At 36.2% G+C, this 16,312-nt stretch overlaps 1 protein-coding gene and 1 long non-coding RNA gene across 10 annotated transcripts in view; one reads left to right on the forward strand and one right to left on the reverse strand.

Moving 5' to 3' along the window:
• SPMIP4 (sperm microtubule inner protein 4) overlaps window positions 1-15,197 on the forward strand; it is a 35,017-nt gene extending 19,820 nt beyond the window's left edge. For all 6 annotated transcript variants that reach the window (XM_072783720.1, XM_072783722.1, XM_072783723.1 and 3 more), the window contains 6 exons: window positions 1,952-1,981; window positions 5,015-5,196; window positions 6,947-7,035; window positions 11,049-11,223; window positions 11,520-11,611; window positions 14,312-15,197. In XM_072783720.1, coding sequence (XP_072639821.1) covers window positions 1,952-1,981; window positions 5,015-5,196; window positions 6,947-7,035; window positions 11,049-11,223; window positions 11,520-11,611; window positions 14,312-15,130 — 1,387 coding nt within the window. In that variant the 3' untranslated portion in view covers window positions 15,131-15,197. The remainder of the gene's footprint in view (window positions 1-1,951; window positions 1,982-5,014; window positions 5,197-6,946; window positions 7,036-11,048; window positions 11,224-11,519; window positions 11,612-14,311) is intronic.
• The window catches only part of LOC140608849 (uncharacterized), a 54,911-nt gene that overhangs the window by 25,238 nt on the left and 13,361 nt on the right, over window positions 1-16,312 (reverse strand). The window lies entirely within an intron of this gene.

Here is a 16,312-nt window from a genome sequence, read left to right on the forward strand (position 1 = left end):
GGAATTCACACAAGTCACCTGGGTCCATTTCTCTGCCTTTGACCTAGTTAGTCTAGTAAGAATCCATTAAATTTCTTAAAAGGTTCATAGGAAATGCTCCAGCAGCTCTGCATAATTTTTTCATCAAGATTTATGAGGACAGGGCATGCCTGGGTGGCTCAGCGGTTGAGCATCTGTCTTCAGCCCAGGGCGTGATCCTGGAGACCCGGGATCGAGTCCCACGTCGGGCTCCCTGCATGGAGCCTGCTTCTCCCTCTGCCTATGTCTCTGCCTGCCTCTCTCTCTGTGTCTCTCATAAATAAATAAATAAAATCTTAAAAAAAATATTTATGAGGACAGAGGTTCATTATGACAATCTACAAATAATTTGTACTAAAATTACTAAGTCTCCTTTTTAGATAAGGAATACTTTTTAATTTATCCTTTGCTTAGAGGAATTATTTTCTAGTATAATATTTTTTCTTCTTTGAAACAATTTGGTGTATAATTACAAAAGCATACTTTTTAATTTTCAGATAAAAATAAAATACTGACAACACGGAAGTAACAATGAAAATATCACCTCTTTAACTATTAGAATGGTCAGGAATCTGCTTTTAGGAAGGATGTTAATATAGAGTTCAGCCACGAGAGGGAGCCCAAAAGACATGAATTCTGTAGTTGTGAGGCCCTGTTTGTTTATTCCTTTGGGATCAGTAAACTTGGAAAAGTAAATGCAGAGTGCAGCAGTAAAATAATGGACTCGTTCACATCAAGGAACTGGTCTCAATGAGCATTTTTAATTTTCATTCAACCTTTCAAACGCTCAATTTTTTAAAAAATTCTTTTAATTTTTTTTTATTTTGAATCAGATTTTAGGTATATACTTGTCAATATCATAGCTTAATTTGTCATATGAGAAAAATTTCAGATGCTGATTTCATATTTCATAGCCTATCTAGTAACTCAAGACCCCCTGGATTCTTCATATTCATTGCCCCCCACCTCTTCCCCAACTCAACCACAAATATAACTGGAAGACATGTTTGCGTTTTTGTTTTTTAATTTCAAGCCTACAAACTTGGGAGTCCAAATAAATATATAAACCTTAAAATTAATGCGAATTATGTGTTTATAATACACTGTAGACTCAGAAAATTATAAGGCTTATATACCACTTTCTGAATAAACATGTACAAATTAAACCTTATAATCCTTTTTATAGATTTTTGCTATCAACAGGTATCACTGTATTTATTTTTCATGCCTGAAATATTTCAGAAATGTCTGCATCAGCTGAAACTAAGTGTTGAATCCAACAAAAGTAGGTGACAGTCCTTCTCGCATGTGGACTTTGTTCCCGGGCTACAGTATTATTTCTTGGCAGGCAGGGCTCAGAGTAATTAGTAAGTACACAACTTTCAAATGAGCTGATTCAGAAAAGCCAGGCCTCCAGGAACTTGTTCAATTTTGTTCTAGCCTTTCTGGCATCTAGGCAGTATTTACTATCACGAGAGATCAGCAATCCTGAGCAAAGGGACAAAGCACACATAGTACTTATATATCTTGCCCCATCAGGACACACTCGGGTCACCTTAGGTCATGTAATTGCACCACATGCATGGTGTCAGGCTGCCACAGAGCACTTTGGCTATTGCCTGATTACGAGGGTGAATGTCAGAACCAAAACCATGGTATTGTTAGAAACAGTCAGTTTTGCACATGCGCTGCAAGTAGGAAATGCAAATGGGTGCTGAATGGGACTGAAGTTAGATTGGTCGCTAAAACTGAGATGTGAGGACATCCTATCTCTCTATCCGGTCAATATTCAGTGTTCCAGAACATCAATTGAGAATATTATCTTAAAGACACTGTAGTTTGAAAATGAGATACATCACTATTCTTCTAATAGGAACATATGCTTTTAAAAATCTTTAATATAAATGGGGATTTATTTCCGTTTTTATTCTAGGATGCCCAAACCACCTAATTCAACAGTAGCGTAAGTATATACTTACATTTTCCTTCCCTGTTATAATCAAGAAAAGAAATATTGGCAATCTCTATGTCTCAGTGTGAGGATAAATGTGCCTTTTTATGAAAGATTTTTATTTTTAACAAGTGGGGGGAGGAGGCTGGTTAATTATATAATACCTTGCTAGGCTTTTTTAAATAAATTTTTTAAATTAAGTACAGTTTAAATTTACAGAATTATTTGAAAAATAGTACAGAGTTCCTATATATCTCATACCCAATCTCCCTATTAACATCCTATATTAGTATGGTATATTTGTCACAATTCATGAGCCAATACTGATGCATTACCTTTAACTAAAATCCATACTTTATTCAGATTTTAACAAAAATAACCTTTGTAATACATACAAAATTTTTAATGAAATCTCATATGAGATTCCTCAAGACATAGAGTCCATAGCTCACAGGTCTTCAAGTAAAATATGCTTTGCTAAATCATTGCCAGATATAACTTAATATTATCAACCAGGAAATAGTTTCTAGAATCTGAGGGGAAAAATATTTCTGCCTCAATCCCAAATGATCAGAATTAATCAGGGCCTCTCCCTGCCTTCCTAACTTCTACCTTTTATCCCTTCTTCACAAAGCCAAAATCCTGACTACAGGTTTACAAAATCAGAAGGATCCAATAAAATCATTTTGCAAATTGACTTCCTATCAAGGGGACCAATCCCTAGGGGGTAAAAAAATGGCTTTTAAAATTTTTGTTGTTCTTTTTTTGTGATTTAACATGATCTTGGCCTTTAGAATTTGTCTTCTAAATTAAGAAGTCAATCTCTACTCTCTGGTCATGTCTTTGTGATGAGAACAAGATACAACGAAAACCAATGTAATGGCCTTTTCAGGAAGTCCTTACCAACATCAGATTATTAGAAGATGGGGCCACCCTGCCCTGACCTCTGGGAACATGCTAGTAGCATTTAGCTTGTTGAATGATCCTCTGATAAAGATTACAGATAAAGCAGTTAGCAGAGGCCTGGCACATAAATGCTTTATTGTTGTTGTATTTATTGTTGGGGTTAACAATATTTCAAGGCAACCTCCTCGGAGTATAATTCCTATTCATGCAGTAGTTACAATGTCTCAGGACCTCCCACTGAGATATTTTGTAGGGAACATTAGACAAAGGTGACTATTTTGTGAAATCTCCATACCACATTTCCTTTAACTGCATCAAGTCTGTGGGAAATGGTATTGGAAGTTTAAAAATTAATCCCTTATTGATTTCTCATTCCCACTGATTCTTACGTCTTTGCTCAATCTGATACATACTGGGAAAAATTCAAGAGAACCAGGATGAATCTTCTTCCCAGATAAGTTAACTAGCACATACTGAGACAATCATTAGACTCTATTTACTAGGTCATTCTTTCTGGTATGTTTTGTGACTAAATCTCTCTGACTGTTGGACAATATTTGAACCCCTGCCTTTCTCATTCCATTCTTCACTTCTCATTCTGGGAATGAAGATCTCCATTCTTCAAAGAGTGAGTTTCTATTGTTCTTGCCTAGTCTCATGAAGGTAAATGAGGCAAGCCCCCAAGGCTCTGAAAGTATAAGAACTTCCTCTAGAACACGAGCTTTTTACTAGACCTCAGTAAACTCCATCCTTTCCCGACGTAGACTGGACATGTTTCCATGAGCAAAAATGTGTTCATTCCTGTTTTATTCACACAAATAGTTTGCTCAAACTATAAATGATCACTTACTTTTAAGCGGATTTGTAAGGGGAAGTTAACTCAAGGAAGATAGTTAACTATGGAATCCATCAAATTAGACAATGGAAATATATATTCAGAAAAAGTAGAAATCATTGTGTCTTCTATAAAATGAGGTACAGCCAGTATTTCTTCACTGAAAGCAGTTACTAGGCTAGTGTTTTTATGACCATGAGGGACAGCAGTCAGATTTGAGGAAGTCTTGATTCTGTGTTCTCATGTCATCACAGAGTTGACAACTTTGTGCCTTGTACCAAACCATGTAGTAATTGATGTGGTACTTTTTAAGCAAAGTAAATAAATCAGAGAAGTGTTTAGTGATTAGCAATAAAATGATGCTATACCCAATGCAAAAAAAAAAAAAATGTGTTCAACTGAGAGAGCGTGTGACAAAGGCAGGAAAACCAAATCACTTTACACAAAAACCAAATGAACTAGCTGGCCTCATAAATGACTTTTGCTTGGAGTCAACTTTTTCTCTTATAAATCAACCTTCTTGTGGTATCTATGAGAGACAAGGAATTTGTTATGAATCTTATACTGCTAGGTATTTCAGAGAGCCCATCAAGATGCCAAGGCTGATGAATTCAGTACAGATTTGCATCATGGGCCAAGTAAGCATAGAGGCCCAGATCTGGGCCAGCTCTCACAATTTTTTTAAACCTCTGCTAGTTCTTTTAAGAACTGTTAGTTTTTCACATCATAGGAAAATTATATCCCTGTGGGTTTTTTTTTTAACTTTTTTTCCCATCAGCTAGTATACTAGCTATTTTTGGCTTTTTGATTTCCAAAGAGTACTGTGTACATAAACGGGCAGTATATTTTGTTGACTGCTTAAAAGAAACAGATGGCCTGGGTTGAAAAGTTCAATGCAAGATGGTTAGAGATCACTTTGCATACTGAATGCCCAAAATGATCCCATAAAATAAAGTACAGGGACCCTCTTAAAATAAGAGGTAGGAATTGAAAGCAACTAGAAATTCTTCCTATAGCATTCTAAAAACTATACATTTCATGTTGTGAAAATTATTCACAGATAAAGAATTCAGTATGATTTATTTTAAAAATTAATTTGTCTAGCAAAGTTAAGAAAATTTCACGTTTAACGGAATACATTCTACCAGAAAGCTAACTCCATGAGTATAGGGACTTTGTTTCACTGTCATATCCTCAGGGATTAGAACAGTACCTACCACAAAGAAGAATCCCAATAAATACTTGATTAATTTTTTCAATTGCACTTCTTTCTATTCTGTTTTGTTTGCTCAACTAAATCTCAGAGAAATCTGTTCTTCATATCCAATTGAACACCCGTACCACACACACATCTCACGTGGTGCCATGTTCCCGACCTTTACCTCACCTAAGGATCTCTACACCGGCATTAAAGCCCGAAACCAACAGCCATTTCCTCCCACTGTACCAACAAAGGCTTATGATACAACGATTTTGAAAACAAGAGGTAAAATGTGATTTGATATCAGAACAGTATTGATTCTTCTCATATTTGAATTTTATTCAATAATAAAATTAAAGAAAGTAGGGCAGAGAACTCAAGTCACAAAAGTGTGACCCACCAGTAGATTATGAAAGTTGTTCTTAACTGTGGCCACACTTTAGAATCATCCAGGGCCCTAACCACAGACTAAGTAAATCAGATTCTCTGCATGTGCGCTTAGCTTTTCTTCTTTATATAGAGTCTCTCCCATGGTAGAATCAGAAACCAGGCATTATAGAATTATTTTTATTATTCTTCCTGTATTGCCTATTTTTATTTCCTTCCTGTTCTCTCTTATGGTTTAGCTTTTAAAGATTTCACCCTAGCTCAGGTGATCAGCACAACAATGATATTTGGCCCAGAGCATCAGGGTCTAGATACGGGTATAGTAGTTGTGATGAAATTGAAAGACTGTCATTGAAATAAGACTCAGAAGATAATGGAAACAGTTTGTTTAGGTCCCCTTAACACTTGGGGCATCTTCTTCAGATGCAGGCCTTGGAGTCTTTCCAGATGTGTTTTATTAGGACCGTAAGGCCATACACTAATCATCAAGACTCTCCCACACTAGATACCTTAAAACAGAGGAGAAACCTATGGAGACAGATTGAAGGTCCTAGAGAAAAGGTAACTGAAGGTGACAGAACAGGTGCATGGTAGGTAGAGAAAACCATCTGTTGAATGAATTTAAGCTGTGAGATAGGCAAGACCCAAGAACTGTCCTATAAATGCAGTTTCTCGGTATATAAATATTTGGACCCAAATGTTTGCCATCATCAACATCAGCTTCAGTACCTTATTAGGAGACAGTAACAATTTGAGAGACATAATCATGGAGTGTTTAAGAACTATGGAGTCAGACTGCATGGGTAGGATTCTCGCTCTACCACTCACCGTGAAACATAGCAAAGTCCCTCTTAGAGGACTTTAAAAGGATAAGTTTGTTGTAATAACCCTTATAAAATATCTTTCCAAAAACTACTACTGCATTAGTATTTCTACTCTCCTTTTTTTTTTTTTACACTTACTTTAACTCTTCTTTAACAGAAATTGATAGTATGTGGATTAAGAGTGCAGGCCTAGTACCAGATTGCCTGAGTTTGAATTACTCCACTTAACTAGCTGTGTGATCTTGGGCAAATTGCTTACTTTCTTTGTGCTTCAGTTTCATTCATTAAAGTGGAAATTATAGTACTTTCCTCATTGTAATGTGATGATGTATATAAAACACATAGTACAGCACTGGCATATGGTAAATGTTCAATAAATGCCAGCCTTTGTTCTTATTACATATAAGGATGGATGTACAGAGCATTATTTAATGTGGAACTTATTATAGGGCCCGAGGAGGCCATGCTGTGTTTGATAAAGCTTATCAAACTACCACTAATACCTAAGACGGTATAATCTTTAAAATGTTCTCCTTCAGTGCCTTTTTGGTAAGCAAGTGTTAATTCCATTTCTTGATATTTAGTCAGAGAAAGCCCAAATCAAGTAGTATAGAAATGTATTTGCCAAGCCTTCAGAGACCAGAAAGAGGATCCAGGAAAATTTAAATTTAAAAGTGATGACTTACCTAAGAATCCCTTTCATTAATCAGAGAGGTGCAGTACAGGGCTAGCATCTTATTTCTATTTCTTGCACCCCAGAACTCTATTCATAGAAAACTATTCTTGCATATTACAGATAACAGTGCTTTTCCTGAAAATTTCAGGTAATCCTTACAGATACGAACTGCTTGATTTTCCAATGGATTCAAAAAAGAAAGCCTTGACTTGGCCAGGTCAGGGTGTATATTATGATGTAAGTATCTTTTAAACTGTGTTTTTAAAACAAAGTTTAAAAATGTTTTCACACTATACATTTATAAAAACCCCAAAGATGGATTGTTTTATTTTCTATCTGGTTAAAAAAACCTTGAGATTTTGACCATAATTCACATGTTTTTGTTTTCTTAGTTGATTTCACATACTTTGGCAGTTATGTAACATTTCCACAACTATAACAAAAAAGGTTCCCACACTGAAAGAAGGTGGAGGGCTGCATTTCACTATGTATCCCCCAACTCTATTCTTATAATTTATAGTATATTAACTACAAATATACACAGGTCCCCTCAGGGACCTCTTCTCACTGGCCATTTCTAGCCATTACCAAGCCAATGAGAACACTCCTTTTCCTTTTATAATTGGCAAACAAATTGATTAAAATACTTTGGCTGTTTTTGTCATTACCTCCCCAAATGGCCAAAGATTTTTAAAAAGGTTTTCTGTCTAATAGCCAGGAGATATATTTTTGGAACTATTTAAGATTTTTATTCTATTTCTCAAGAACTCAACTCTTAGTTTTTGCAATATGAAAATACTCTTTAGGATAAAATCTACCTTAGGATCATCTTATTTTTTGAAAAAGTGTGAGGGAGTCGGGGGTGTGCAGAGAAACAGAGACAACCTTAAGCAGGCTCAACTCAGAGCCCAACACAGGGGCTCAATCTCATGACCTGAGCCAAAATCAAGATTCAGATGCTTAAAAATTTTTTGATAATTAAAAAAAAAAAGAGATGCTTAACCAACTGAGCCACTCAGGTGCCCCTTGTAATCATCTTTTGAGTAAGATGAGCTATAATAACCACAGAGGTCAAATGCCATAAACCTCTACCTTTGACTAGAGTATTTTAACAAACCATTTTCAGAGCCTAACTGAACCTACTATCCAATTTTCCTTAACTGTAAATATTTGGAAAGAACTTTGGGTTTCCTTGGAAAGAGCATCCACTCATATCACCCTTACAGAGGAGTGTGGTTTCTTTCTTGAACCATCTGCCATATTTCTAATGTACAGTCCCCATCCCCCTCCTAGAGATACATTCCTCATTCCTAAAACAGTTCTGTCTCTGCACAAAAGCATCCATAACCCATAATCCACATTCACCCTCAACTAACCACAATGAATTTGGCAAGGACACAGGTACCTTCTTTAGAAATGTAACATCTTATCAAATAATTGGCTGCCCACAGTTCACCTCTCCTTCACCACCAGCACCCTGGACCCCACCCCCTACTTGCTCATCTCCAGCAACAACTAACGTATCCAGAATGAGAAATAAACTGGTGGGTTTCTGCTCTACCCTGCATGTTTCCCCATTTATGGTCTCACCCACCCCTCCACTTTCCCTCCTCCAACTCAGGCAGCCTTTCCTCCCATTGTGCATCCTCTTCTCCCTTGAACTCTTTCTTCCCAAGACCTAACTAGATACCAAAGGAAAATATCTCTGCCAGTCTTTCATTTCTTATTTACACCCTCTCTCCTTTGTGCTATGTTTCATATGTAAATGAAAAAAATTCTTAATCGCAACTTCTTAATGTAAAAATGATGCTGATACAAAAGAATTAAGTGAAACACGACCCACTAAGGAACCAGTGTTCCTAGAACTAAGCTCTCCAGAAGGGCAAAGGGGTCTCCAAAATAAACCTGTTCTTGTTTTCCTATTAAACCTGATTAAGCCCCATCATTCAAGACTAAAAACAACAACAAAAACTATATTTAATTTCTTGTTTTTTTTTTTTAATGTGTTACAACAATATTAATCTCTGTTATTTTGTGGCAACTTACAGAGTTTTGGTAGTTACCACGGGGCCCTTAGAAATTTGCACATACTTTGCATGTAATAGTTATTCAGTAAATGTTTACTAAGCAACTTATGAGTTATATAGATTTTATGGGCTACCTAGGAGTATAACTATAATTTATATGGTACTACTCTGAAAATGTATTTCAAATTTAAAACAACCAATATCACTGTAGATTGGAGTGTCTGCCTAAATAGTAACATCTCAGGAACCGGAATTCCTTCCTGCTTTTGTACTTCTATTGCATATCAGACACAAATGTCACCCTGTGAATAGTACATTTAACCAATGAATTCCTATTGAGTGGATGATCACCAGCAGCCACTCTCTCATTGTCCTCTTAGAATAGCATTACCTTAACATACTGAAAATTAGCCAGCTCTCCACTCTCAAATATTCCTGACTCTTTAAACTCTTCTCAAGACACCAGAGGTTACAGTAAAATCTCAAATCTCCCATTTCCTTCCTCTGCATTTCAGTAGGTCACTGCTGTTATTTAAGCTAGATCAAGACACAGGATTAATCCAGCCCCTTGAAACAGTATTTGGGGAAAAAAAAAAAAATCCTTATTTCTAAACTATCTTTGCAAATCATGATCAAGATAAGGAGAACAGGGATCCCTGGGTGGCGCAGCGGTTTGGTGCCTGCCTTTGGCCCAGGGCGCGATCCTGGAGACCCGGGATCAAGTCCCACATCGGGCTCCCTGCATGGAGCCTGCTTCTCCCTCTGCCTGTGTCTCTGCCTCTCTGTGTGTGTGTGTGACTATCATGAATAAATAAATAAAATCTTAAAAAAAAAAAGAGATAAGAACAAAGAATAAGCAAGCCACGTATTTGTTAAAGGTTTATAGAGGTGGTTACTTAATACATGAAACAGTCTTCTGTCTAGTGTCTTTTACCATGACTATTCTATATATGGAAAATGGGGATCATTCAAACTTCATAGGGTTGCTATATTCAGCATCACCCTGAAATCCAGAATCATTTGAAGGCCCCATGCCTTAGGGCTCAGCTCTAGCTTCCTCTGGCTGTGCCCCTCCCCATGGCGCAGGATGTTTATGGGAACAAGAGGTTAAGTCCATCTAGAACCCATGCTCCCCAGTCTCCCAATTCCAGCCTGATGTCGAACTGCAGAAAATCTTTACAAAATGGCTCTGAACCCAGTACTCAGGCCCTTGTAGGGTATCTTTCTAGGTCCATCCTCCTAGAGGTTGACACTGCTTCCAAGCTAGTATATACCTTTAGACCAAAGGGATGGCCAAGTGATGGCTGTTTGCTGGAAGCAGAGGTAATAGGTACAATAGATCTTGAAACTGAGGGCCAGGGTACCCTCATATCCAAGACACTTCATCATTTGAGATGGAATTGGGGGTAGGAAGAAAGCAGTAAGGAATGTTGAGGCCAAGGGCCAGCAACTAGCTCTTTGTGAACTACCATATCCCAATACACAATTAGGATAGTCTAAGAAGTCTAAATTTGAACCTGGTCTTCCAAGTTTTCATGAAGGTATTTCATCGAAGTAGGAGAATGAAACACATTTTATTTCTTTAACAGCTTATTTCCTTGATTCATAAATTAAACTAGTTAGACTAATAGAAGGTGGATTCTCCCGCTATACTCTAGCCCCAGGACCTGCAAATGTTAAGGGTGGGCCTGACCATCAGGACAAGTGCATAGTGTTCAAGAAAGTTAATTCCATACTTTCCACTGCCATCCATATCCCTGCTCTTACTGTTCCTTCGGCCTCCCCATCTCTGCATGTCCTAAAGGCCTATTTCTGTAGTATGATATAATATGGCCTCTTGTCTCCTCCCTTCTTCTCTGTTCTGAGCCCTACTTCCCTGTTCAGATGGAATCAAACTCTTCCTCCTTAGAGTACCTTAGAGCCCTCTTTATCTTTAATAAAATGTTGTTGGAGGTAGAGTATTCCGAGGGACATTTCTCCAACGTACACTATAGACAAAGTGCCTGCTAAAGCAAAAAAACTTTAGAAAAGACCTCACCATTTCTTTGATAAAATATTGTGTTTAAATATGGTTAAGTTGCAGAATACTAGTAATTAATGAAGAAAAAAATAGTATCTGACTTCACCTTGGAATTTCCTTTACCCTTCTTCCTGCTGACATAGTGAATCAGCCCTTACTCTACTAGATGACATTAACAACAAACTCTTATGTTTATGTTCTAGTTTCCTGAATGTGTTGAGAAAAATAAGCCTGTATTCTACCCAAAACCTCCTAAAACCTTCGCTCCTAACACTTCTTTAAATTTGTGGGACCCTATTAGCTCTCTAAAAGAAGCCAACATACAAAGAAATCTTGAGAGGTCCCACTGGATCCCTTCATACACTCATGATTTTACAGGTATGAGTTTACTTTAATATGAATAAAAAGAACTAAACTGGAATACCTGGCAAATGCTGTTACAAGCTTGCATCTTCTAGTGTTTTTCCCTGTTTCTTTAATCTAAGTACTAATACAAATAAGGGTGGGTCTTAAGCTTCTCCTAGTAAGAAACTGGGAGGTAAAATTTGTTTTCAGTTTATTCATTCTAATTATATTACAAAGGGAAATGGGTAAGAGTTTTTCTATAAAAGATCATTTAAGTGTCAACCATCATTTGCTCTAACAAAGTAATAAGATGTGGTGTTTCCATTAAGGTCTGGGGCCCATGAACCCCCTTGAACTGGATGATTACCATGAAAAGGAGGTAGCAGAGTTAACTGGACAGATAGGATTTGACCCAGAGCCTGTAAGTAATTGCAGTTAACTGTCAGTTATTTAGGGGGAAGGTATCCAGGTGTTAGGCTCCTTCTTGCTTTGCCCACTTTTTCTTTGCTTCATGAGAACTGGTGACCAGGTTAGCAAAGGGAAAATTTAACTTATCTTAGAAGTTAATTCTGAATTGATTTTAATCAGTTTGAATATGCTTGTCCACTATTTCAAAGAACAGGCAGGGGTTCTTTTCCTATTCACAGCACTGGTGTTTTGTGGGGTTTTTTGAACAGATTTTCTACTAGGCTACTCTTCTAAAATTTACAAAGGAGTCATTTTAGAAATGCTTTAGTTTAATGAGATTCTTAATAAACTCTATGAAATCTTTATAGATTTGTATATCTTGTACATTTTCACTGCTTTTGAAGAGATAAAGTCTTCTTCCTGATATCTACCATAATTGAGAGTTGACTGAATTACAGTAGAAAGCCAATAAATTCTCTACAAATATCAATACAGATTTCTTAATTGGTTATGTCATTCTTTCACTGAAAGAAATGATCAAGCCCTTCTGTTGGCTTACTTAAAACATGAAATAAAATAATGTAACAGTATACATATTGTTTTATTTAGGGCCTAGATTTTATCCTATAAAACTTCAAAGTCTTTAAAAACAAAACTAGTATTTTCAAAAATATAAACTGTAGAAAGACCCATAAAAAGTGACTGTAGGATATTTTAGTATGAACTCTTTTTAGACTGAACACATTTATTTTACATTGGCTTCAGTATTTCCCAAGGTGATAAAAATATATATATATCATAGTACCTTAAGTAGTTCCACAGACTGTACTTTATCACTTACTGAAGGGTTTTTCCTTTATGTTTCACTTGCAGCAAATATTCTCTAAGACTAGAAAACACTATACATATACTTATATTGTCGAGCATGTTCAGTAGCTGTCCAGATTTCCACAGATTTGATCCTGTAGGGTCCAGCCCCTCAGGAAGCAGCTTTACCATTTTTACAAAAAAAGTACATGTACAGTAATACAAAGTATACCTGTCAAGTATATTATAAACAAAATTATTCTGCAAATAAATCAACAAATTTTTATTAATAACAAGATAAAACATGCCTAAAATGGTTTAAAAGTAAGTTTTAGTGAATCTTGCTGGTCTCTAAAACACAAATAACAGACTCTGGGAAGGCATGTTTTAGTGGTAATACGATGAAATATTTTCTTATAGTAGAATGAAATAAAGATACTAAAAACTGCTTCTTGCATAAAAGGATACTGTAAAGTAGGATATGATACACCCTAGACTTTTTTGTTTGTGACAAACTTAACATAGTATTTCAGAGAGCTTAGGTTTCTTTTTTTCTTTATAGTATCTACTCAAACCTGTTAGCTAAAGGTTAAAACGTATTCATAACAGATGTTAATTCCTCCAACCCTGAGCAAATTAGGATCCAAGAAGACACTCCTAAGTCCATTTTATTTCCTAAACCCAAACTACAGTTATGATTTTCTCACCATTCTCATTTGTATTATCTCTGCTATCAATTCCATCCTTACCATCCACCCATTCTTTTTTAGTTTTTCTTCAACATATTGTCATAAAAATTTTCAAACATATGGAAGGTTGAAATAATTTTGCAATTAACATCCATAGACTAACCACCTAGATTCTACCATTAGCCTTTTGGTATACTTCTTTTATCACATAATCTATCCATCTTTCCATCCCTCCAACCATCCATCAATACTTTATTATGTTTCACGCATTTCAGAGTAAATTGCTGACAACGGGATACTTCAGCCTTAAAAATGCAGCGTGCATAGATAGCATTGAACAGTTCAATTTGTTGCAGTTTTTCTGTTAAGGCAAAATACATACCCAATGAAATGACACAAATATAAGTATACATTCAATGAGTTTTGACAAATGCACACACTTTTGTAAGCCAACCACCTACGGATATATTGAATATTACCGCCATCCCAGAAAGTTTCCATATGCTCAACTCCTCCCTCTTCCTCCTGACCCCCTCTCCAGACATATATCTATTAATAACCTTTTAAATACACTTATTACTTTTGCAGTTACGAGGCAGGATTCACAATATTTGTCAAACATCTCAAAAAACACAGATATGACAAGCTCCCCACAGACCAGTCTCTAAGCATAGCACATCTGTGGCCTCAGCACCATCTGAGATGCTTGTTAAAAAAGCAGATTCATGAGTCCCATTGCAAAACCTCTGAATCACAATCTCGAAGGATCAAGCTTAAGAATGTCATTTTCTCCGAAGCTGATTCTGATTCAACCAAGGTTTAAGAACCCCTTGGTTGGCCGAATAAAAAAGACTTTCACTGACATTTAAGCAACTGCACATAACCATTAACATCAACCATTGGGGATGACAGTTTTGCTTCAGAGATTTTTTTTATCTCTGAAAGTTTTAAAGCAAAGAGTTCCTATATAGAGGAATATTTCTATAGACAGTAAAAATATCTATCCCCTTTCCATATTAGCAAAAGTCAAAGCGAAAAACGTGTTTATTAGAGCACAAATGTCAAGGTCTATAAACAAACACTGCAATATGCACTCCTACACCCATCCTGTGTTTCCTCAGTGAAAATGGGTATGAATTTAACCTGCCATTTGTAGCAATAAACTTGCAATGCCAGATTTATTAACTGATTTTCTCCTTTTTATCCCACCACTACAGCAAGAAAAATTCCATCCTGTCTTAAAACCTTCCAGGCCCTTGGAAGGACGAACTGCTCGACTGATTCAGAACCGACGTCCTCTAGAGGCTATTGTCCAGCAAAGACAGCCCTCCTGTCCAGATTGTACCCCTAGAGTTTTGTGTACTTTTCATACCTTTGTACCCAGTTCTACAGAAATGATGGCACTTTGTGATAACACACTGGCAGGTGTCACCCATAAAAAGCAGGAAATTGAAGACAAGATTAAGCAAGAACAAAGCTTGCTATCTACCTATGCATTCCCACCTTGTTATCCAACAAAAGATCTGAATAACACTTGTGACATAAAAATGTTTCCAAAAATCACAGATACTAAAAAGATAGAAGATTTGTACTGGAGACAGCTGGCATTAAAACCCCAACATACACCTTACTGCAACCCGAACCATTACATTCCATATGAGCAATTTAAATGTGTCATAGGTGACCAGTATACTATGTGTCAAAACTCTGTTAGCCTTAGTAAGCCTAGTATTTTAGAAAGTAAACGAGATTTGGGAGCTTTTGATTTAGAACATTTTTTAAGTAAGCCAGAAGAACAGTCGTCCTTGAACACAGAAAACGAGGAAACAAGACCTATTCTGGGTTGGATTCCTAGAGCTGGAGTGGCCAAGCCTCAGACTGACCTGCTGGGGCTTAAGAACTCTTTTTCAAAAACTGGTGCACAAAAACGTTTCCATAAATCAATTCTTGAAGACCATAAAGACCTCAGGGATAAAGTGCATTCAGGGATGAAACACCAATTCTATGGCCATAATTCCTATTATTTCTATAATTGATATTCATCCTTTCCTTCAAAACCCAGCCTCTTGTAAGAAAAGTAAAAATATAACAGAATTTCTTCCATGTTGTTGGATTCTCTTTTCTAGAAGAGCCATAATAATCTTGTTAATGAAATTTATGTTTTCAGGAATTTAAATTAGGATCTTGTCTGAGGATGTTGTTCTTGATAAGTTTAAGAATTTCAATAAAATATTAGAACCAGAAAAATTTATAGTCTTTAATCTCATTTCCATATTATACTCCAAGGAAGTTCTCCAAAATCTTAAAAAACAATGTTTGACAAAGTTTACATCATTGTTTTATAAAAACGAGTATTAGAAATTCATATGCCAAATAATTGGTGGATGTCTATACAAAATACAGTACTTTAATAAAATAAGTATGTGAACACTGTCTCCTTCTGTAAATGTTTGTACAAAATAACATCAAATACTAAAGACAAAATTCACATGCCCAGTTAACTGAGAAACAGCTTTATAAACATTAACTTAAGAAATTAAATATATAGGACCTATTTTTTTTTTTTATGTAAACATGTGGGCAAAAGCTAGTAGAAAAAATGAAACCCAAAATGCTTTGCATGCATGCATCAAAGTTGGATGTTTCTTTTCCTTTAACCCTTAATAGAGAAACATAACCATTTATTTTATGCAGGAAAAAAAAAAGATTTTATTGTGAAGATCTAGCAATGGCTTTAATTAATAACTGCTGAGTTCTAATTGTGGCAAGAAAGGATGTTAGTCTTCTTTGGGCTGCTAAAACAAAATACCATAAACTAGCTGGTTTACTAATAACATTTCAAGTTTAGGAAGTCCAAAGTCATAGCACTGACAGATTTCATGTCCGCTTCCTCACTGGCAACTATAACCTCACATGGTGGAAGGGGCAACGGATCTCTCTGGGGCCTCTTTTATAAGTGCACTAATCTCATTCATAAGGAATCCACCTTCATGAACTAATCACCTCCCAAAGATCCTACCTCCTAAAAAACTTCAGGGGTTAGGATTTTAACATATGAATTTGGGGGGGACATAAACCTGCAAATCAAAGCAGATGCCTGATATCAATTATTCTAAAGCCAAATATCATTTTTGGAAGGTGGCTACCAAGAGTTTAGCTAACCTTCAAATGCAAGTCAACTCATTTAATGTGCCAAAAGGCACATTTTAGACATAATT

The sequence above is a fragment of the Canis lupus genome, chromosome 18 (genome assembly GCF_048164855.1).
Source record: "Canis lupus baileyi chromosome 18, mCanLup2.hap1, whole genome shotgun sequence".
NCBI lineage: Eukaryota > Metazoa > Chordata > Mammalia > Carnivora > Canidae > Canis > Canis lupus.